Source organism: Botryllus schlosseri, chromosome 11, assembly GCF_051294905.1.
Source record: "Botryllus schlosseri isolate E-star chromosome 11, Bs_hap1, whole genome shotgun sequence".
In the NCBI taxonomy this organism is placed as follows: domain Eukaryota; kingdom Metazoa; phylum Chordata; class Ascidiacea; order Stolidobranchia; family Styelidae; genus Botryllus; species Botryllus schlosseri.
Window position 1 is genome coordinate 28,209,419 of NC_137246.1, and position 23,899 is coordinate 28,233,317.

The 23,899-nt window shown below is 37.0% G+C and overlaps 2 protein-coding genes across 5 annotated transcripts in view; both read right to left on the reverse strand.

The window, feature by feature from the left end:
- The window catches only part of LOC145450499 (1-phosphatidylinositol 4,5-bisphosphate phosphodiesterase beta-1-like), a 31,121-nt gene extending 24,774 nt beyond the window's left edge, over positions 1-6,347 (reverse strand). The window contains exons 1-10 of the mRNA XM_080329018.1: positions 6,164-6,347; positions 5,389-5,466; positions 5,255-5,323; positions 4,679-4,711; positions 4,476-4,619; positions 3,407-3,486; positions 3,284-3,337; positions 3,138-3,216; positions 1,175-1,278; positions 514-674 (exon numbers count right to left, since the gene is read on the reverse strand). Of these exons, the coding sequence (XP_080185144.1) occupies positions 514-674; positions 1,175-1,278; positions 3,138-3,216; positions 3,284-3,337; positions 3,407-3,486; positions 4,476-4,619; positions 4,679-4,711; positions 5,255-5,323; positions 5,389-5,466; positions 6,164-6,265 (904 nt within the window). The 5' untranslated portion in view covers positions 6,266-6,347. The remainder of the gene's footprint in view (positions 1-513; positions 675-1,174; positions 1,279-3,137; positions 3,217-3,283; positions 3,338-3,406; positions 3,487-4,475; positions 4,620-4,678; positions 4,712-5,254; positions 5,324-5,388; positions 5,467-6,163) is intronic.
- Positions 6,348-7,713: 1,366 nt separating this feature from the next.
- The window catches only part of LOC145450497 (1-phosphatidylinositol 4,5-bisphosphate phosphodiesterase beta-1-like), a 42,407-nt gene continuing 26,221 nt past the window's right edge, over positions 7,714-23,899 (reverse strand). For all 4 annotated transcript variants that reach the window (XM_080329015.1, XM_080329014.1, XM_080329017.1 and 1 more), the window contains 11 exons: positions 23,628-23,832; positions 21,587-21,747; positions 20,957-21,110; positions 17,269-17,381; positions 15,726-15,810; positions 14,660-14,784; positions 14,527-14,603; positions 13,889-14,039; positions 12,964-13,050; positions 11,952-12,096; positions 7,714-8,147 (listed from right to left, as the gene is read on the reverse strand). In XM_080329015.1, coding sequence (XP_080185141.1) covers positions 8,044-8,147; positions 11,952-12,096; positions 12,964-13,050; positions 13,889-14,039; positions 14,527-14,603; positions 14,660-14,784; positions 15,726-15,810; positions 17,269-17,381; positions 20,957-21,110; positions 21,587-21,747; positions 23,628-23,832 — 1,407 coding nt within the window. In that variant the 3' untranslated portion in view covers positions 7,714-8,043. The remainder of the gene's footprint in view (positions 8,148-11,951; positions 12,097-12,963; positions 13,051-13,888; positions 14,040-14,526; positions 14,604-14,659; positions 14,785-15,725; positions 15,811-17,268; positions 17,382-20,956; positions 21,111-21,586; positions 21,748-23,627; positions 23,833-23,899) is intronic.

The following is a 23,899-nucleotide window of genomic DNA, read 5'->3' on the forward strand; positions in this document are numbered from 1 at the left end:
TGACGTAAGAATCAACGTTGAATACAGGATTGGTCAACTAGAATAATTTTAGCTTTTCTAAATTTGATTTGAATTAGAATTCGAAAAAACTTGGAAATGGCATTTAGTTCTCCTGTAGCATTTTCAAGATAAACAGAGATTAGATTGGAAGTAATATGAGAGAATGGAAACATTTTACAAAGTAAATGAGAATTAGATTACAGGCATTTAGTTTACCCAACCATGACCTGACATATCGATCTCGACTTCATACACATGCCACCTTTTTTGTCACCTGTTGTTTAACATAATCTTCTTTTACTTTTCATTCAGTGTGTATGCCTCCATTTTTACATCGCCTAGGCCAGGGTGGGTGTCTGATCTCAAAGACTACTCCAAGTCGTTTCGACACCTTCCTATCTTTCATTGTATCGCAGATTTGTGGTATATTGAAATGATGAAATTTTGGGCAATAAATAGAATTGAATCTAGTTTCTCAAGCCTGGTTGAATATCAACAAATGATAAAACTTACATCTCTTGGCCAGCATCATGTTAGGCTCGTACTTTTCTATCAGTTTTCGGACCTGTTCGTCCGTCAGAAAAGGATGAAGGACTTCCATCAGCCTCGAGTCGCGTTGAATGGTGTTTATGAAACGTTTCGTCTGTTCGAGAGACAGATACATCTTCCCACCTCTGAGAAATTAGATGAGGTTGAGCTACGACACATTTATATTGGATCACATGATTTGCACCAGACTTGGAGGACTGGATAATTCTAGTTGTTTAACTAAACTAATTTGTGCAAAAAGTTGGAAATCTGAATCTAATCGAATTCCTGAAATGTTTCTCTGCTCACATTTGAATTCTGATCTGATTCAGGTGTTCTTGAAAATGTACAGTATGAAATGAGTCAATCTCTGTGCACAGACATTTGCCATTTTCATGATTGGGAGAATAAACTCTGATCTTTCTCATTCGTAACTAAATTCAAGTTCTAAGTTTTTGCGACTTCATTAATTCTAATTCTAATTGAATTTGAAAGAAAAGCTATAATTTGAATTTGAATGTATTATGGAAATGTTGAAAATTTTCAAGTGGACTAACTGGGATTTACGCCCCTCAACATCAAAGATTCCTATTCGCAAAAGTGTAGGAATATTAACTGATTTTGGTGGATCATATTAGCAACTCACAAATGCGAAAAGACTTTGTCCAAGTCCGGCCTTTTACAAATTAATTGAAGAACTTTTTTGAAGGCTATCAGAGCAAACTCGCACGGTTCGATCATTTCGTCTTTCTGAAAATCAAATGCTAGGTTGTCATTTGAATGGAATTCTAGAGGTCAGACAATGACCCCCGTCATTTCGATATACATTCATAGTGTTGCCGAGTATTCATAAGTTGAATTCTGCTGGGGAAATTGAAATCAAGTCAAAAGGTTCCGAGTCACAAGTCAATCTTGTTGTTTGACTCGAGTCATTGTCACCTCACCATCGACTCCAGTCAGTGTACAAAGGGTCGAGTCTGAGTCATAATGTTTGGACTCGAGTGCGAGTCATAGTGTTCACTGTTCGAATCGTGTTCAAGTCAAGTTCAACTCACTTTTTTGAAACTCTTGGGTGATATCGAAGACCACGCATACATAATATATCAATTTCTCTCACTCTTAACATGTTTATGCAAACAAAAACGACAGTTTCTGGGCTTATTTTCCAAGTATCTGTCAAGATTTATATGAGTTGGTTGTTTCATGCACAATGACTCGAGAACAAGTCGAGTCAATACAAAAAGTGACTCAAAGCGAGTTTCCATTTAAAGAAAATGACCCAAGTCAATAAAAAACTGTGATTCGAGTGGAATCATGACTTGAGTCACAACCAGGGCTTTGGAGCCGGAGCCGGAGCCCGGAGCCGGAGCCCCGGAGCCGTACATTTTCACCGGAGCTGGAGCCGGAGCTCTACATAAAATTCAGCCGGAGCCGGAGCTGGAGCTCGTTATTTGAGGAGTAGCTCCGGCTCCGACCTATTTCATAAGATGCTATTATATATGCAAGAACCACATCTGCTGATTTATCATAATTGAACAGCAGGCCTGAATTTTAATGCTGTGCACAGCAATGGCATATAGTAAAGTGCGTTCTACTGCAACTATGATGTTGTCGACATTTGACAAGTATTCAGTATGAAGTCACAAGCCGGCACGGCGGCACCTATATGTCTTCGTTGCTACATCGGATGTTACTGACGGCTGAGAAACTCTAGATTACTATAGATAACTAACCTAGGGGTAGATTAGTAATCTATATAGACCAGGAATGGCCAAACTCTTCGGCTAAAGGGGCAAATGCAATTGACGACTGAGTGCGCGGTCCACTAGTCGCGCCAAGCGGGTAAGATTTTCTAAGTTTGTAAATAAACTAGGTGAGTATCGCGGGTCTGTTGTATACCACCCGCTAGGCTCAGTTTACAAGGACACGACTATTTGGCGTCTGGACACATCGATACCAAAGGTCTCCGATAATATGCGACAATCATTTTGTGCCTACATTTCACCGTCGACGATTTTTATGCGAGCGCAAACGTGAAAAGACTTTGTCCCGTAATTGCGAATACAGTTAGACTCAATCGGGAAAATTAGGCGTTATTTTCATTTTCAGTAGGGGGTAGGCTACCAACCAAGAAATCTTGTGACAATTAAACACGCGAAGCGTGAAGAAAAATTTCGCTACTATTTTAATTTATTGTAACATACGACGATTTACTGAAAATGTGACTGGACCCTGGATCTGCCAATGCGTCGGAACTGATATTTTAGTCATCAACATCCCAAGTGTCGCAGCCAGAATTGTAATTTTTGGTTGGCATTGCAAGTTCACAATCTGAGCAATTCATTTTCGATAATATAATAGGAAATTACCTCGGGGGCCACGCGAAATCCTCTCGCGGGCCACATTTGGCCCGCGGGTTGGTCACCCCTGATATAGACAGGACCATTCAATAATTTCAGAGCCGGAGCCGGAGCTGGAGCCGGAGCAGTGGTAATAATGCGGCTCCGGAGCTGGAGCCGGAGTTAATGTATGTTAGAAGAGAGCTCCGGAGCCGGAGCTGGAGCAGTTTAGATTTACGGCTGCTCCAAAGCCCTGGTCACAACACTGACCTTTCTTTTAGAGGTGAGTCCAACGCTATGAAATGCATTCACTGTTCGACCGTGATTTCCCCCGAGCATTTTGATGCATCTACAAAACAAAGCAGAACATTCACTGACTAACGGACTAAATCACAAAGCAATGATTTTCCACCCACTTTCTGACCGGTACTTTTCCGAGCTGGTTCGTTTCGTAGATCATTTTCGAGTATCTAATTTTGAAATTTGGAGAAACACATTGTCATGCTCATTTAACGACATCTGCTACAAAAGGAACTCACATCTTCTCAATTGATCGCTCCACAGACATATCAGCAGTCAGGGGATGGTGTGCCAACTCGAACAAAAAATCAGCCCACATCTACCAAAGAAATTCGATTTCAATCAGATCTGAACCAATTTTTTGCAACAAAATAGCAACATTATTGACGTTGCTCTGATGTGTGTTTGTTAAACGTTGTTCAGGTCTGCTTAGTGACCAGTAAGCCAGTAACTAGTAAATTCGAATGGACGTAAGTTGGGAATGGTGTGAGCTATTACAGTGTATGGTTAGGAATGTAATGAGCAATGGTACTAAAACAAAGTCATTTATAGAATTGGGTGCTGAACTGTCGCAAATAATAACTATCTAACGTTTTTGTAACATCACAAAACACATGTCGCTCAGGATCAATCGTTTAAATCCTAACAACTACCCCTAATTTGACTTTACCCCTAACAATAACGATAACACAAGCTAACCTCACTCCTAACCCAAGCTATGGTTGAGCCTAGGAGCAAATTCAGGTTAGCTGGTCTTATACTCAGGGCTAGTTCGATTAAGGTTGGCTTGTGTTACGATTAGGGTTGGGGTTATGATTAAGGTTAGAAATAGCTAGGATTAATGTTTGTGTTCTTTTAGTTAAATTCAGATTAAAATTCAGGTTAAAATTATCGATAAATTATCAATCAGTATCAGTTTGTTATTAATTTTAGCATTTCACACACAAGACTGCAATACAATTGAAAGATAGGAAGGCCTAAGGGGTGTAAATAAGAGACACGTACGCTGGATGGAAAGAAATATAGGATAGGATAAAACGACTAGTGATGAAAATGAAGGACGCATGTGTTGAGGTTGATATGTCAGATCGAGTTCCTGTAATCTTGACGGGCTGACTAGTATTCATTTTATTCAATTGTCAAGTGACAGGGCTATATTATTTAGTTTTGACAGCATCAACTCCTGTACCATGACGGATATGGAACAGGTATAGGTGCCACAATAAATAAATCTCATTGAACACAAGTTTTAAAATTGGTCCAAGCCGGAACACAGATTCATTCCTATGTAACTCGTTTACTGTCCACCTTCACAACGGCCATAGGCTTTTCTTCAACCGCTATGAAATTTATGAAATGCGGGTCGCTGAATTTCATCCCAAACACGATTGTCAAGCATTTCGACTCCAAAGGTATATTTGTGTTGCCGGCTACCTCACGAATCTGCGGGTCCTGCAGTAATGCGAATAAGTCAGCATAAATAAGTTATGTTTTCACGGAAAAGTTCTTACCATAACCTGAAGCACTTTCTCCCATCTCTCCGACTATGATTGAAGACAAATTCAACAATAAATAAATTTATTAATAAAATGCGGTTAGATGAATTTATCGAGGGACCTTCAGCTGCAAAATCTCTAATAGATCCTTTACAATGGTTCACATAAATGTAGGTGCAAACCGACCTATCGTCGCTTTGGAATCAAAGTAGCTGATGTTCATTTTACACATTTTGAAAAAATTAATGTAAAGTTTTCATGTTTTTTCGGTAAAATCGTGGCTGCGATTAACATTGAAACAATGTGATAAAGATCAATACGACCGAAAAGAGAGAAATTTTACAAAAACTTGATATTCTATAAATTGGAAAAATGGTTCTCAAAATTTGATTTCACCGTGACCATATCTTTGTTTTTACATCAGAGCAAAAATGTGTGAATTTCTGCCAACGGGGAAATAACAGATCATGGACCATGTAATACATCATTCATTCAATCTTATAAAATAATTAATTATCTCTGATCGGTATCTGTGCAAAGCACAAATTTAATTCGGGTTCAGAAATACAAATTCCTACCACAAGGACTCACTTTTGGAACTCTGGCATATTTTCCAGTCCTCGTGTCGCGAATCGACGAGATTTCCAAAGACTCGGTGTCCTGACAAATAAGCAAATCCAAATTTCAAAAAGTCTAAAAAAGGTGACCAAAAGATAGGGTCTCACCTTGTTCGGTTCCTGCCAGTACACAATGTAGCCTTTTGGGTCAATTTTTAGAGTAACGGGAGTCGGGACAATCGAGTCCTGGGTGACGACAAAAAGGGTGAAGATTGTGGGGTATTGATGGGGAAATATGATGTCAAGTCAAAGAGAACTTTGGAAGTCTAATAACAGGTTATCAGATTGGTGATACGATGTTCTTTTTAATTCTCTTCTAGTTGCTGACGATTACCCTGACGAGTGTCAGCAGAAAATATTTGGGTTGATTTCAATATCAATATATAAATCAATTGTATAATAACAGTTACTTCAGTCTGTAATATCATCACAGACAATTCAATGGCGCCATAAGTCATAACATCCTCACAGGAGAGATGTGCAAGCAGGAAAAGCTTTCAACAAATTTCAATGACTTCCTGATATTAAAATGGTTCTAGAATGAATACATGCTGAGATTTGTGAATGTGATGTGCAACTAGTTTGACATTCTGCATAGAAGAGCAAGATATAGTCACTAGCACATGCGAAGCATATATGTTGGTCAAAGTGAAATTATGTATGATTTCAAGTAATATTACACATGAAATTCAACGCCACTGTGATAGTCGGTAGCCCAACCCTAATTACAAATTCGCAAGCCTTGGCAATAATCAACAATACCCGTAATAGGGTGAACTTGAAAAATCAGGGCATGTTCAACTTATTTCTCCCGGAAATATCACGGGGGCCTAGAAGTCTTCAGAACACATCTCTGAAGGCTATTAATTTCATTTATACTTACATCGACCTCTGACTTCGGCCATCTAATAAATCCGTCTCCAATCATGTGCAGTCTGTCTGGCACCGCAATCGGCTCCAGCTTCTTATCGTGAGGGCCCGCCATGGCTCCAGTTTATAGGGTTAATTTTGTAAATAATATTAATCACAAATCATAATCATATTCACACCACACTGCAAATTAAACAGATGAATTCAGCACCTATATGCAGAGTAGGTTAGTCATTTTTTCCTTGGAAATAGAATAGAAATGTGTCATTTCGAAGACATGTCAAATCTACTCCAAGGCATCATCATTGTTGGTTTATTAGCAATTTTATCAGTTCAATACACCACAAAAAAATGCGATACAATGAAAAGACAGGAAGATGTCGAAGCGACTTGGAGTAGTCTATGGAATGAGACACCCACCTTGGCCTAGGCGATGTAAAGAGGAGGCATGCACACACTGAATGAAAGTAAAGAAGACAGTATAGAAAAATAAAGCGACAAGAATAGGGCGGCATGTCATGGGAAGCGAGATCGATAGGTCAGTCGTGGTCCAATAATCTTGAGCATGGACTGTATTCATTTAGTAGTAATTGCTTGTATTTCGAAAACAAAAGTCCTCAAGCACGCATTGTGAAAAATAGAATGGAATGAGACGTTATAGAATTTCATCACTCAATTGCAGGTGATCAAAATACGTCTCCATCACATGATGATGAAAACAGAAATGGCGTGGAATGGTATTCAGCCATTGCCATATTACCTGTATACTATCTTATGAACAAAACTATGTATATTGATTTGAAAACCATTTTCTACTGAATGGATTCTTAGACAAAATCATGTCTATTGATATTTGCACTGGGACAGTTATTTATGCATTTCTAAATCCACATTAGTGGTTGGGATTTATGTTTCAAGGCTATAAATCTGCATTAGCGATTGATATTTCTGTTTCTGAAATAAGGCCTATAAGCATGAAAAGTTGGAAAAGGCCTATACTGTGGAACACCCACAGGTGTAAGTATTTAGATGCTGACCGACTCTGCATATACAACCAAACAGCACAAATAACAAAAACACAATTGCAAAATAACTGAAAATTACATCATTACAAAATCTGAAAAACACTGCCACTGTATATCATTGATTTTTGAAAATCATGGAAGCATAAGTGTTCATAACCCATAAAATTGGCATGGTCAAAGTGTTTTTCATGCAGTATTTAATAACTCATCGCATGTTGCTAGAATTTTATAGAAAGCACACAAATTTAATGAAAGAACAGGAATTATTATCTAAGATGAACACAAACAGAATTAGGAAGAGCATTATATGACTCTTCACAAGATCATTTGATTCGATATGCATTTCAGATCAAGTCAAAACTATGCCTTGTTATTGCAGAGTTGATATCAATGGTATCAACTTACAGCAGCAGCATGCAAATATTAGAAATATCGCTTCTTAAAAATGGATTACAAAAGCTAAAACGACTATCCGGCGGGTGATCAGACGAGAAAAACTCTGCCACTAGACATACCCTGCCATGGAACACTTGAAAAATTGAATCAAACACTTTATTTTATCATCTCAACACGTATATATTTCCCTCACGAGCGAATAATTCGAGTTTAGAAACTAATCCCACTACTAAGTCACAAGAACTGCTTTCCAACAGCAGTGATGACACAGTGTTGTGTTTTGATATTTCCTTGTCCGCTACTGATAGCAGGATGAGCGACAAATTCAGATCAATTCGTTTAAATTTCGTTCTAGAACTTGTCAGACCGGTAAATACTGATACTGCATGTTTGTGATAATACTGTGACTCCAAGAGTAGCCATGCATGTTCATTGTTACTGCATATCGCACAGTCTAGTGAACCCATTCAATTCAACTTTGAGTGCCAGAACGCAGCTTTCCAGTTGAAGAGCGTCGAGATATTTCACATTCATAGACTTGCAAATGGCACACCGTTGTACGCCCGACATGCATATCTGTCATGAAACAAAGACGCATTGAACTCAGTAGTGTGTTTCAACACCTTCATATCTTTTTATTGAATGACATTCTTGTCGTGTTTCGTAATGATGAATCATTGATAATTTGACAGGCTACTGTTGAAAAAATAACCCAAAAGGAATCGACCCTTGCTTCAGGGATACCATTTGTTCTAGTCACAAATACTCCTGAATCCTAGATTCTCTGTCAAGTAGCTCCACTGAGACACTTGCTGCCCTCAAACAGAGCTAGAAAGTAGAAAACTCTCAACTAGAAAATTCCCAGATTTTACAAATTCGATTTGAATTGGGAGTTGGGATAGCTAAACATTTTTCCTAAAATAGATCAGTATTATTGAACTTGGAAAATTGAAATAAATTCGGAATCAGAAAGATATACAACAAAAATCAAATTCAATTCAAATTATTGCCACACATTTTTTCCCGAAAGAGGTCAGAATTAGAATTACTGGATTCGCAAAACCTTGGAAATTTAATCAGATTCCAAATTAGAAAAATATACAACAAAAACTGTATCAAATCGAAGCCCATTTTCTTAAGCAAGAGAATTGCTAATGTCTATACAGCAAGCTTGGCTTGTTTCTGAACAAATAGTTCGGTGGTATTTTCAAGAGGATTAGAATTATCGCTACATACATACGATATATAAAGTTCTGTACTTTTGAAATTTAATTTATAGCTAGTGTTTTTTTCAAATGAGACTAGAATTAAAATTACTGATTTTGCAAAAATTGAGTTCAATTCCGAGTTGGGAAGAAATACAACAAAAATTCAAGTTCACAATTATTATATCAAAGTTCATTCCCATGACTGTCATGAGCACAACGATGACAAATTTCTGTAAAGCAAGCTTGGTTCCCTTCTCACTATACAGATCTCCTGTAGCATTTTCAGGAAAGCCAGAAATCACATTAGAATGAAAACGAGAGTATAGAAACATTTCACAAATTAGATTAGGGTTACTATACGTCCTCTTTTAAGAGGATTTCTCCTGTTTTTCGAAAGTGTCCTCAGAGGACGGCCAAATTCCCTCTTTTTTTAGATTTTGTCCCCCTTTTTGAGAGTTTTGGTTAAATATAGGGCCAAATTGGACTGAGATACAGTAAATCAGCACTGAGCCGGAAAGCTGACCTGTTTTATTTTAGTCAACCGACCACGAAGTGGAACAAGTTTACCATTTTTCAGGATTTTCCTCCGGTATTGCAAGTCTGAAAATTTTGAAAGTGTCCTCTTTTCAGATTTCCAAAAATATGGCAACCCTAAATTAGACTAGGATTAGATATCAGGCATTTTGCTGTGATTAATGTAATCAGAATTATCTTGTTTTCAATTCTGCTCAAAACTATTGAATCTCGATCAAATCGCTAACCCAAGGCGTCTGTGCCGCACACAACACTTCCCTGTCGATATAAAAACTGTGTAAATAATGAGACCCCGAGGATTCATGCCAAAATCAACATTCTCCACATCTCCCATTTATTCCGTTCATAACAAAGCCATACAGTTGCGAAACGAAAAAAATTGCAAGCTCTCCGTCATCAACACGATAAAAGCAGAAACAAAACCTTCCAAACATGATCATCGAAAAGACATTGTGATGTAACACGACTCACGCAATCGGTTGTTCTATCAAGCAGGGGAATGTCGTGGTTTAGAAAACCTCCAACGCAGACTGCTAGGATTGAAGTTTGTAATTGCACGGAATCTAACATTTGGGTTTTGTGAGAAATATTGGCACTTGTTGGACTAATTCGTGTTCACGTGGGGTTCAAATGGGGTGAATCTGGTGACACCCGTGCTCAGTGATATGTTTCTACGAAGGAAAAATATATATACTCTCCTCACTCTAAATGACGAAATAAATAATATTCATGTCCAACTGCAATTGCTACATTGTCAGTGCTTTGTGAAGATATATATTGATGTATGTATATAGAAATTTGTATATATATTTGGTGATGAAATGATAAAGAGATGTATTTACAACAGGATTGATGATAGTGAATGATCAGTTAGGTGGGTTGCTTTACAATAGCATGTAGTGCAACGTATGTGCTGATCAGAGTCCGACCAATTACCGGTGTCCAATCATATCGAGACGATATCACATTTTGAAAGAAATATCTCGATCGGTTGACTGGTAGAAAACGGTTTCCAGATTTCTAGTTTATTTCATGTTCAAGCATGGCAATGGGTAGACACATGTTCTATGCTTGTTCCAAAATACCCTTTTTTTACGTATTACAATTTTCACTGATTAACTTTTTATCTGTCGAAAAAACCCTGTGCACCTAATTTGACTCAACTCCAACCGGAAGATGTGAACAGGACTTTGAAAATTTTGAATTTATTATAAAATTTTACTGTCCACCCCATGAAATTTCTTCAAAAGAAACAATGCTCACCAATTTTTGCTCACTTCCAACTGGTAGAAGCGAAGTGATTGCACTTGAAAACTCAAATCACTCCTTTTCTACGGGTTGAAATCGCGTCAAATTTGTTTTGCGTTGTTTTTGTAGACAACTCAACAATTTCATGGGGTCGACAGCAAAATTTCAAAAAAATCTAATCAATATTTTCATAATGAATTTTAAACACAAACTCCAGCGCGTTCATACCTACCAGTTGAAATCGAGCCAAATTGGTGTGCAGAATCTTTTTTTGACAACCTAACAATCCGTGAATCCCCGGAATCCGGAGAGAAAAGTTATTTTTGAACAATAAATGCTGTCAAGCTTTGAAAATGCGCCTTAAACTAGAGTTCATATCTTTTGAATATCGGTTAAATATACCTGAAAATACAATATGGGTCGGACTCTAATATTGACACTTCATGGTTATTAAGTAACGAGTTCTACGTAGGTAGTGAATTCGACGTTAAAATTACACCGAACATAAAACACAATCCATTATATTCACGGGGCTACGGAACGAACATAAATGATAAAAACAGATTCGAATACTGCCATGAGAACCGAGAAATGGAAATATTGAAGAGAAATTGAGAAAAATCAGTCTTTAGACGAGTCCAGAGCTTAAAACGAACACAGGCTAGGAATTAATAGTTTAGGAAAACTCAATAAAAATACAGTCAAATAATAGAGTCATGTGGACTTGTGCAGTCTCAATCTGAAATCGAGTCGCAACCAGGGCTGAGCACAATGATCGCAGTAATCTAGTATTAATTCTAATGACCCGAGTCGAACAGCGAGACATGATTTTTTCCAGTACTGAAATAACAAACTCTTTGCCACTAAAAGTTAATTTATCATAGAGAATTATGATTTCAATACTATTTTTTTATTGTGGCAGCCTCAAAACCTCAATTATTCTTATCGCAGTAGCTGTAATTCTAATATTAATCAAATTAGGAAAAGCTGCAAATTTTTTAGTTACTCAAGTCTTGTCTGTGAAGTCGTGATCAAGCCGCAGCATTGTCACAAAGTGCCATGAAATAGGTTTGTCCGAAAAAATAGCAAATCATCTTTAACGTGATGTAGAATTATCATTGTATTCTTTGTGATCGCATAAAAGGTACGTATTTAAACTTTAAGTGATACTAGAATACTTGATTCAATATCAAGTCACTATATGCTCAATTCTGCCCAGCCCCGGTCGCAACAGACATTCCGTATTCACAGAGTGTTACACTTTGGGCAAGTGTCTAAAAAAAAGCAATATTGTGATCGATTCGCGTCCATTCGAGGTCGAAAACAGGCGTTAAATCATTCCCGCAGGCATATAGGAAAAGGCAGGCTCATAGCTTTGTATTGTAATCACCGTCGTTGGTCCCGTCGTGCGAGTATGTGAGAGAATTGATCGTGCTGTGGCCGCGCTTTTGGTAATACTCGGCTTGCCGGATGTCAAAAATGTGAGAGACTTTGTCCGACTGCTGCTTGAAAATCTGCACGATGTTGTCGCCTCTCTGCGGGTAAGAAATGTTTTCAGAACTTATTGGAGGTACAGAACTTCACTATACAAGTGAATGATATATTCATTCAGGCTTTTCTTTTCAAATTTCACCGGCTACTTGATAGAAAATAGGTTGCCTAAAAAACACAGCAAACCAAATTTGGCTCAATTACAGCTTGTAGAAGGACTGCTATAAAAAAAATTTTCATATTTTTACTGACTACCCGGCAGAATTGTTGATTTGTCTAGAAAAAGGATTTTTGTAAAATCTGGTTCAATTCCGACAAGCGGAAGTAAAGATATAGCTATAGAATATTTTAGACTTCAAAACTATAGTATTGACGGTGGCGAATTCTTTCATTATTTATTATAAATCTAGCCACCGTAAATTCCAATTTTTTAAATCCAAAATTTTATACTGCAATAATTTTGCTTCCACTGGTTCGAATCGAGCCAAATTTGACACAAATCGTCTTTCTAATCAACCTATCACTTCCGTGCGGTACCCAGTAAAGTTTGAAAAATGTTTATATTTACTTTATTCAATAAATCCTAAATTTTTTTTTCTCAGACCACCGCTCCTAGAAGTTCGAATTGAGCCAAATTTGGTGTGGAGCATTTTTTTAGGCAACCTAACAATGTTATCAAGTAGCCAGCAAAATTTGAAAAAAAAAAATTGTTATTTTTGAACAGCCCTAATACTCATATTGAAATAAGCCGAATATTTTCGGCTGACACTCGGCAGGGGTAATCGTCAGCAACTAGTTGACAATTGGAAAGAACTTTTACCTGAAGACCTTTTAGGCTGTGAAAATCATTACTTCTACTCGGGTAGATTTGTTAGTCACTATTCTACTTGTTGAGTTACCATTCCACAGACCTGCCTCTCCACGTCGCTGAGTTGCGTGACAATGTCCTGCTGTTGTTTTTGCACTTCCGTTAATCGCTTGTCCTGCAGATCCATCAGCTGAAATGAAGACGCCACTTGTTCAATGGTAATTAGGGGTTAAAAAAGCATTTTTACAAGACCACATCGAGGACTCCGTGAAATTGTTACATTGCCTTCAAACGACACTGCACTTCAAATTCGGCCCAGTCTAGTTCGACATTGCAAATGCCAAGTTATCGGAGTGAAAAATTTTCAATTTGAATAAAACAGCGTGGAATAATATATTGGGAAATTCCATCAGTTAGCTACACAGAAAAATTGTCGCCGCCTATGTCTGAACGGGAAGTAACGCTGATTTACATGTCTCGATCTTTATAACTGCCCGAGAGATATTACTATATATTAGAAATGAATTTGACAGCTATTCTGTTGAAGGAAGTAAAGTTAACGAAAAGAAAAAGTTATAATTTCCAACCTGAAATACTATTTTATTCAAATCGAAAAGTTTTCTACTCCGATAACTTCGCTTTTGACGGTTGGAATTGAGCCCAAATAGTTTTTAGCAACATTTGAACATACAATCCTAGCACACAATACCGGATAACTTCTATTTTAACAGTATTATTAGGCAAAAAGTACTCGCTCTCAAAAATATTGGATCATCAATAGTAGAATCCAGTGTTAATAAGTTTGCATCACATTTATGAGCGAAATTGTCGCAAGAACAACACAAAACTGTAAACGAACCTATCTGTAGTGTTGATCAGTCGTTTTACATCGGTATATCTTACAATTTTAAAAGTGACCACAGCCAAGTAACTGCTGCATCGACCAAATCTACTTTTTGAGACTAATCGAAGACATATCAGACTGTCGTTTTAAACTTCCGCTTGAAATAGTCTAGTTGAGGACTTACAAATCGAACTTCACGAACAGTCTGCTCCACGTATTTCTGATCTATCTCGTGTTTCTTGGCCTCCGCCTCTTCCTTGGGCAGATTTTTGGGGATCCTGCGAGCCTTCTCGTCTCTCTCGGCTTTCTTCTTGGCCCGAAGATCCTGCTCCTCCCTACGTCGACGAGAAACGAAGACAGGAAACTTAGTAGCAGGCAAAATATCAGCTTTTTAAAGTTTTTTTTATAAATTAGACTAAAATCAGAATGAAAGCTACCGAGTTTTTTTCCAAATTACATCAGACTTGGAATTACGGCTACAAAGATTTTACCGATTCAGAGTAGAATTAGAATGATAGCTTCACAGTTTTTCACCACATGAGATTAAAATTACGATTACTGAATTCGCGAAAATTGGATATTAAATCAAGTTCCTTTCATGCCAAATCAGAGTTCATCAGAGCATGAGAATGACAAATACCTGTGCATTGATGATACTACTAGACGGAATTTATAACTGTACCAAGTTACCGCGACATTGGGGTCATTTCTAATAATTTCATTCGTAAAAGTATGTCTGCATTTCGAAATACAAAGCATAAAGAAATCTCCAAAAATTTAGGTGGATGCAGTAATATCAATGACAAGAAAAAGTTTTCTTACTTTTCTGCAAGTTTTTCCAGCTGCTTGATCTCCTTCAGCTGTTCCTTGTGTACGACGTCGCTGAAATCTTTCATAAACTGAAAGAAAATCAAGTCAAAAACAAGTCGCGCTCAGAAAATTGCGTCCTACTAACATCGTCGTTGATCTCCTGTCTGGCAACCCTTTCGTTCTCGAGATGTCTTTGAATGAGAATGAGCATGTGCTCCTTCTTGGCTTCCGGGGGAAGAGCCGTGTTCATGTCGAAAGGAAGGTTCATTTCTAAAGTTCAAGATCAAGTTCATGAGCATGCATGGCAAGACTCCAGCACAGTCAAGTACTCGAGTATGACTGGTGGATATGAGTCATATAGGAGCATGCGACACTTGAGCAATTAGGATTGTTCAAAAATGACTTTTTTTCTCAAATTGTACTGGCTACTTGATAAAATTGTTAGGTTACCTAATTTAAGCCTACACACCAAATTTGATTCAATTCCATCCAGTAGCCGCATTGCTACAGAAAAAAGTTTCGGTTTATTATATGAAAATAAATCACCAAAAATTTCAAAATTTTCTGTTCGCCCCATGAAAGTGTTGGGTTGTCTATAGTAACGATGTTCACCAAATTTGGTTCCATTCCAACCAGCGGAAGCAAAGTTATTGCCGCCGAAAAATCTGGATTTGAATAAAATAGTATTTACGGTGGGCACACCTATAATAAATAATCATAGAATTGGTCACAGTAAATACTATTTCATTCATAATCCAATTTTTTCGACGTCAATAACTTCGCTTCCACTGGTTGGAATTGAACCAAATTTGGTGAACATCGTTACTATAGACAACCCAACACTTTCATGGGGTGAACAGAAAATTTTGAATTTGTCTTCATTTATTTCCACATAATAAATAGAAACTTTCTTCTCCTGTAGCAATGCGGCTACTGGCTGGAATTGAACCAAATTTGGTGTGCAGGCTTACATTAGGTAACATAACAATTTTATCAAGTAGCCAGTACGATTTGAGAAAAAAAGTCATTTTTGAAAACCCATATTGAGCATATGGGTTGAAGTCAGGGTTGGGGAAAAATTTCTCCGAGCTACCCGTTCTGTAAGACACTCACCGAATAAAGGGTCAATTCCGGTTGACCTTATAAAGTCGCACGCGTAAGTGCCGCATGTGAAAATGTCAGACAGCTATCGAGATAAAAAATGTACAAACTTTTGACGTTAATCTTTTTCGGGAAAATGGAGAAGGAGGATTTTTTCTGCTTTTCAAAATAAGCGCTAAAAACGGCGTCGTACTCCTGTGAAAACAAACACAACTTTGGGTTAAATGTTTGCCATATTTCGGAACACTCAAAGAAGATTTTGCGTGCGCTTGAACCGGCTGCTAAAGTCGATGTTTACGGACTAATTTAAATTGTGTCGTTTTCAAAGATTTGGGTTAGGGTTTTCATCCCTTTATGAGCGAAATTGTCATAATGCTGAACATGTTTTCGTAAATTACATGTATTTGTAGAATTTTCAGTTATTTTGTGTTAAATACATCTAGCAGTTGCAAACGTAATCGACACTAAACGACCGGTGGTTGCAAAAGTATGCGAAGTAGGATTGTCTGCAAATAATATTTTTTCTGCGGATTCCGGGGATTCACTGATTTAATTGTTAGGTAGCCTTAAAAAAACGCTGCAGACCAAATTTGGCTCGGTTTCAACTGGTATGTGAACGCACAGGAGATTGAATATTTTGAAACTGTTACAAAAACTTTTTTCAAAATGTTTCAAATTTTGGCCGCAGCGGTTTTCTTCCGAACGCCACCGTAATGGAGATACAATTGATTGAAATTTTCACAAAAACTTCATGCTCCAGCAGTCACGCAGAGATCAAACTTTATATAGTTGTCAGCCGATGTTATGAAGGAAATATGTCGTACACGGCAAGGCGGTTTAGATACCGCGTTCAACGGAAGATGTGCAGTGTTATGTATTCTTATGTATAAAACATTGTTTATGTATAAAATATTGTTAGACATGATCTATTTATGTCCTAAAGAAATAGAATACACTAGGTCCGATGACTCACTCAATTTGCGGTCTAGTGCGTGTTTACAGTGTAAACCAGCAGCAATGTATCTATTGTATAATCACGACATTATGCCGTATTAGATCGACTGAGGCATCCATGATCATAATTCCCTCGCCGATATGATTCACAAGATGCCAAGGTCACCAGATATCTATATCAAGGTTTATAAAGAGTACAGTAAAGTTAATACGTTTCTCATCAACAGTTTCTTGGCTTGCTCTTGATATAAGTGGCCACTGGCCAGACACAGAGCTCGAAATGATTTGAGCCGCGCAATCGGATGCGCGTTGAAGTTCTGAATCGAACGATACCTTGGTTACCGTGTTCGACTCCCATTGAGGTACAGTCTTTCGATTTTGAAAATTGAAGTAAAATTTATCGAAAATTGCAGCCGGTGCCAATCGGTTAAACTCCTATCGTGTTTTCACTTCACATCTACCAGTTGGAATCGAGCCAAATTTGGTGTGCAGCGTTTTAATCAGTGAATCCCCAGAACCCAGAAAAAAGTTATTTTTAAACAATCCTTTGCGACCCCGCCACAAAACTTAGTTTCCTAAAACTACTTACTCTAGCAGTGTTCCCTTTTCTTATCTACTTCCAATTAAAGCAGTTCTGACGGTTATTTTATAATCGTCATTTTTACATGCGCTTGAGTAGCAACTGACTGCATGACTGACCTCTCGTTGCTTCTTTAGAAACTCTGCTATTCTTTTCTCCGTCTTCTTATGCAGGTCTTGGTGCTCCTTGCATTTCTGCAGCGCTTCAATCCCAGCCGGGGTGAACGGGGTCACTAAACCGGGGTTAGAGGTTCAAGAAAAGGGTCAAACGTGGTCGCTGTATCCAGACTTGTGCAATAGGTGCATGCTGTCGGAGTTTCAAAATGCGCAACTGGAACTAGAACTACTCACTTTTTAATATCAGCTACTAGAACTAGAACTACTCTCTTTAAAATCCTGAAATAGAACTACAACTACTCACTTTTTAAAATCTGTAATTAGAACTAGGACTACTCTCTTTTTAAAATCCTGAACTAGAACTACAACTACTCACTTTTTAAAATCTGCAACTAGAACTACAACTGCTCACTTTTTAAAATCTGTAATTAGAACTAGAACTACTCTCTTTTTAAAATCCTGAACTAGAACAACAACTGCTCACTTTTTAAAATCTGTAACTAGAAATAGAACTACTCTCTTTTTAAAATCTGCAACTAGAACTACGCACTTTTTAAAATCCTGAACTAGAACTATAACTACTCACTTTTTAAAATCTGTAACTAGAACTAGAACTACTCTCTTTTTAAAATCCTGAACTAGAACAACAACTGCTCACTTTTTAAAATCTGTAACTAGAAATAGAACTACTCTCTTTTTAAAATCTGCAACTAGAACTACGCACTTTTTAAAATCTGCAACTAGAACTAGAACTTATCACTTTTTAAAATCCTGAACTAGAACTAGAACTCCTCTCTTTAAAATCCTGAACTAGAACAACAACTGCTCACTTTTTAAAATCTGTAATTAGAACTAGAACTACTCTCTTTTTAAAATCCTGAACTAGAACAACAACTGCTCACTTTTTAAAATCTGCAACTAGAACTACGCACTTTTTAAAATCTGCAACTAGAACTAGAACTACTCTCTTTTTAAAATCCTGAACTAGAACTACAACTACTCACTTTTCAATATCTGCAACTAGAACTAGAACTGCTCTCTTTTTAAAATCCTGAACTAGAACTAGAACTACTCCTTTTTAAAATCCTGAACTAGAACTACAACTGCTCACTTTTTAAAATTTGTAACTAGAACTAGAACTACTCTCTTTTTAAAATCTGCAACTAGAACTACACACTTTTTAAAATCTGCAACTAGAACTAGAACTACTCTCTTTTTAAAATCCTGAACTAGAACTACACACTTTTTAAAATCTGCAACTAGAACTAGAACTACTCTCTTTTTAAAATCTGCAACTAGAACTACACACTTTTTAAAATCTGCAACTAGAACTAGAACTACTCTCTTTTTAAAATCCTGAACTAGAACTACACACTTTTTAAAATCTGCAACTAGAACTAGAACTACGCACTTTTTAAAATCTGCAACTAGAACTAGAACTACTCTCTTTTTAAAATCCTGAACTAGAAATACTCACTTTTTAAAATCCTGAACTAGAACTAGAACTGCTCTCTTTTTAAAATCCTGAACTAGAACTAGAACTACTCTCTTTTTAAAATCCTGAACTAGAACTACAACTATTCACTTTTCAATATCTGCAACTAGAACTATAACTACTCTCTTTTTAAAATCTGCAACTAGAACTACACACTTTTCAATATCTGCAACTAGAACTAGAACTACTCTCTTTTTAAAATCTGCAACTAGAACTAGAACTACTCTCTTTTTAAAATCCTGAACTAGAACTACAACTACCCACTTTTCAATATCTGCAACTAGAACTAGAACTACTCTTCTTTTTAAAATCTGCAACTAGAACTACGCACTTTTTAAAATCTGCAACTAGAACTAGAACTACTCTCTTTTTAAAATCCTGAACTAGAACTACTCACTTTTTAAAATCCTGAACTAGAACTAGAACTGCTCTCTTTTTAAAATCCTGAACTAGAACTAGAACTACTCTCTTTTTAAAATCCTGAACTAGAACTACAACTATTCACTTTTCAATATCTGCAACTAGAACTATAACTACTCTCTTTTTAAAATCCTGAACTAGAACTACTCACTTTTTAAAATCCTGAACTAGAACTAGAACTGCTCTCTTTTTAAAATCCTGAACTAGAACTAGAACTACTCTCTTTTTAAAATCCTGAACTAGAACTACAACTATTCACTTTTCAATATCTGCAACTAGAACTAGAACTACTCGCTTTTTAAAATCCTGAACTAGAACTACAACTATTCACATTTTAAAATCTGCAACTAGAACTAGAACTACTCACTTTTTAAAATCTGCAACTAGAACTAGAATTGCTCACATTTTAAAATCTGCAACTAGAACTATAACTTATCACTTTTTAAAATCTGCAACTAGAACTAGAATTGCTCACATTTTAAAATCTGCAACTAGAACTATAACTTATCACTTTTTAAAATCCTGAACTAGAACTAGAACTGCTCTCTTTTTAAAATCCTGAACTAGAACTAGAACTACTCTCTTTTTAAAATCCTGAACTAGAACTACAACTATTCACTTTTCAATATCTGCAACTAGAACTAGAACTACTCACTTTTTAAAATCCTGAACTAGAACTACAACTGCTCTCTTTCAAAATCCTGAACTAGAACTAGAACTACTCTCTTTTTAAAATCCTGAACTAGAACTACAACTGCTCTCTTTCAAAATCCTGAACTAGAACTAGAACTACTCTCTTTTTAAAATCCTGAACTAGAACTACAACTACTCACTTTTTAAAATCTGTAACTAGAACTAGAATTGCTCACATTTTAAAATCTGCAACTAGAACTATAACTACTCTCTTTTTAAAATCCTGAACTAGAACTACTCACTTTTTAAAATCCTGAACTAGAACTAGAACTGCTCTCTTTTTAAAATCCTGAACTAGAACTAGAACTACTCTCTTTTTAAAATCCTGAACTAGAACTACAACTATTCACTTTTCAATATCTGCAACTAGAACTATAACTACTCTCTTTTTAAAATCCTGAACTAGAACTACTCACTTTTTAAAATCCTGAACTAGAACTAGAACTGCTCTCTTTTTAAAATCCTGAACTAGAACTAGAACTACTCTCTTTTTAAAATCCTGAACTAGAACTACAACTATTCACTTTTCAATATCTGCAACTAGAACTAGAACTACTCTCTTTTTAAAATCCTGAACTAGAACTACAACTATTCACATTTTAAAATCTGCAACTAGAACTAGAAGTACTCTCTTTTTAAAATCCTTGAACTAGAACTAGAACTACTCACTTTTTAAAATCTGCAACTAGAACTAGAACTACTCACTTTTTAAAATCTGCAACTAGAACTAGAATTGCTCACATTTTAAAATCTGCAACTAGAACTATAACTTATCACTTTTTAAAATCTGCAACTAGAACTAGAATTGCTCACATTTTAAAATCTGCAACTAGAACTATAACTTATCACTTTTCAATATCTGCAACTAGAACTAGAATTGCTCTCTTTTTGAAATCTGCAACTAGAACTAGAATTGCTCACATTTTAAAATCTGCAACTAGAACTAGAACTCTCTTTTTAAAATCCTGAACTAGAACTACAACTACTCCCTTTTCGCAACTAGAATTGGAAGCACTCATAAAACCAGTAGCTAGTTAACCGCCAGTTGGTAGCCTGTAAAAGTCCGACTCGTGTCCAACTTACGGCTCTGCTCCAGACTGGGACGACCGCTTCGTTCCAAAGTGCCCGATTCAGGCTTTTCCGGCTTCACTTCGTCCTCGTCAGGGATGACAATTACCCGAGAACGGTCAGGGTCAGGTTCTAGGTCGTCAGGAATACCCTTGATGATCTCCAAAGGCTGAAAAATACATACAACAGTCGCATTAACCCGTCGAAATAGATAATTCTAATTGTCTTATTGGATTAATTGCAGCTAAATACCAGTCATCTAACTTGCGGAATGTTTTGATGCTCTCCTTTTCAACCTATGCTCATTTCTGGTTTCCCTGAAAATGCTGCCGTAGCGTGCTAAACGATCCAAGATTGCTGTACAGACATTTGCCATTCTCGTGCTTGTGAGGATCAACTCTGGTTTGATACGAACGGAACTTGAATATTGTTGAATTTATTTCTAATTTGGAATGTAATTCAATTTAGGTTTTTGTGAAATCTTATTTGAAAAAAACTGTTTAGCTATCATCCTAATTGTGACCTAACTTGGAAAAATTTCAGCAATTTTCCTGAAAATTTCGTATTTTGGGCTCTATTTACTTTCATTATTAGTTTTAATTTTATTTATTTCCAATTCCACTACTATACTAATATTTATCACACCTTTTCTTTGGCTTCTCCGTTCTGCTGCAGGCTCGGAATCTCTTTCTTCTCCTCCTCGTCCAGGAGCCGGTTGAGAGCCTTCCGCCTGTCGTTGATCTCTTTCTCTTCTTTCTCTCTCTTCTTGAGATGCTCGATCGGGTTGGCCAGCATGGCCGCCATCACTGAAACGCAAACCAGGACGTCACTCCACGTCTATTCAGCGTACAGTGTACATTAGGGCTGTTTCAAAGATATATACGTTTTCTTCAAATTTTACAGGCTATACGATAAAATTGTCAGGTCGTCTAAAAATCGCTGCACACCAAATTTGGCTCAATTCCAACCTGTAAAAGCGAAGTTATTGGTGTTTGAAATTCTGGATTTGAAATAATACTATTTACAGTGGGTAGTTCTATAATAATTCATGGTTAAAAAATTTCACACCGTAAATACTATTTTTTTGGAAATCCAAAATATTGAACTCCAATAACTTCCCTTCACTCGGTTTGAATTGAGCCAAATTTGCTACAAATTGCTTTTTAGACATCTAAATAATTCAACGGGGTTGACAGTAAAATTTTGTTATTTTTTTCAATAAATTCAGAATTTTTCAACTTCAAAAGCTCCACACCTACCCGTTGGGATTGAGCTACTGTATAATTTTGTAAGATTATATTACCGCAAATTTTGGAACCGGAGTATTACATTTCATAGGATCAGGAAAATTGGATTTGATCATCCCGCGAGCAGACTTGGACAACTAGATAATTACGTAATTAGAGCAAAATGCGGTAACCTAATTGTATTCTAATTTATGGAATGTGTCTACGCTCGCATTTTAATTCTCATCCAGGGTTGTAATGACTCGAGTCACGATTTTCTGATGACTCGAGTCATTTTCTCAAAATACGGAAATGACTCGACTCGACTCGAGTCAATCTGTGTATTGACTCGACTTGGACTCGAGTCATTGCGCATGACTCAAGCCAAGTCATATGACTCGAGACGCAGACGGCCAATACCGACATTTCATTGTAATTTCGAATAATAGTAAAGTAACCACACTATTGGGATTTCGTCTATTGGTACGGTTACTTGAAAATGCGATCAGAAACTGCTAAAAGTGAGGAAAATGAATATATTATAAATGCGAACCATTCGATAACACCAAACAGAGTTATAAAAAGTTGGTTTAACAAGACTTTAACAGGAAACTGAGCAGTCAACACAATGACTTGGACTCGACTCGAGTCATATTATCGTGACTCGGACTCGACCCTCTTTTCGCTGACTTGGACTCAGACTTGACTCGGTGGTGAATTGAAAATGACTCGACTCGACTCGAGTCAAAACTATAAAAGTGAGATTGACTTGTGACTCGGTGCCTTGTGACTTGATTACAACCCTGTTCTCATCTAATTTGTGGTTTTACTGAAAATGCTAGAACTATATCGTGCCAGACGAGTCAAGCTTGCTGTGCCGTCGGGGTGTTCAAAAATGAATTTTTTTCTCAAATCGTACTGGCTACTTGATAAGATTGTTAGGTTACCTAATTTAAGCCTACACACGAAATTTGGCTCAATTCCAGCCAGTGGAAGCGGAGTTATTGCCCTCGAAAAATTTGGATTTGAATAAAATGGTATTGAAGGTGGGCACCACTGTAATAAATAATTAAAGAATTGGTCACCGTAAATATTATTTTATTCATAATCCAATTTTTCAACGGCAATAACTCCGCTTCCACTGGTTGGAATTGAGCCAAGTTTGATGTCTAGGCTGAAATTAGGTAACCTAACAATTTTATTAAGTAGCCAGTACGATTTGAGGAAAAAAGTCATTTTTAAACACCCCTACTGTACAGACATTTGTCATTCGCATGCTTATAAGATCAACTGTAATTGATGTGAAATGGGTCTAATTTTTGTTTTATTTACTTCAAACATGGAATTACATTCCATTTCCAAGTTTTTGCGTAATCAGCCATTTTATATGTATATCTAATTTGAAAAAGTTGGAAATTTCTATTTGTTCCACCCTTATCTCGATCAAAAAAGGTTCTTACTTTCCAGTTTTTCCGGTATATAATCTTTGACTTCGATGTAGACGAATATCGAGGGCATGTTGAGAGGCTGGTTGCCTTCGTTACGTAGCGTGATGTAACGATAGCCGGGCCGCAGAGATTCGACCGGCAGGTACCGCTGTCCGATGCAGTTGCCGTTTGCCTCCTTCACGCTGAAGCAGATCGTGGCCAGAGACGGGAGGACCACCTGCAGATGAGATGAGCATGGGTTTGAATTTGTAAGAACCGGAATTTGCGGGCTTGTGCAAACTACT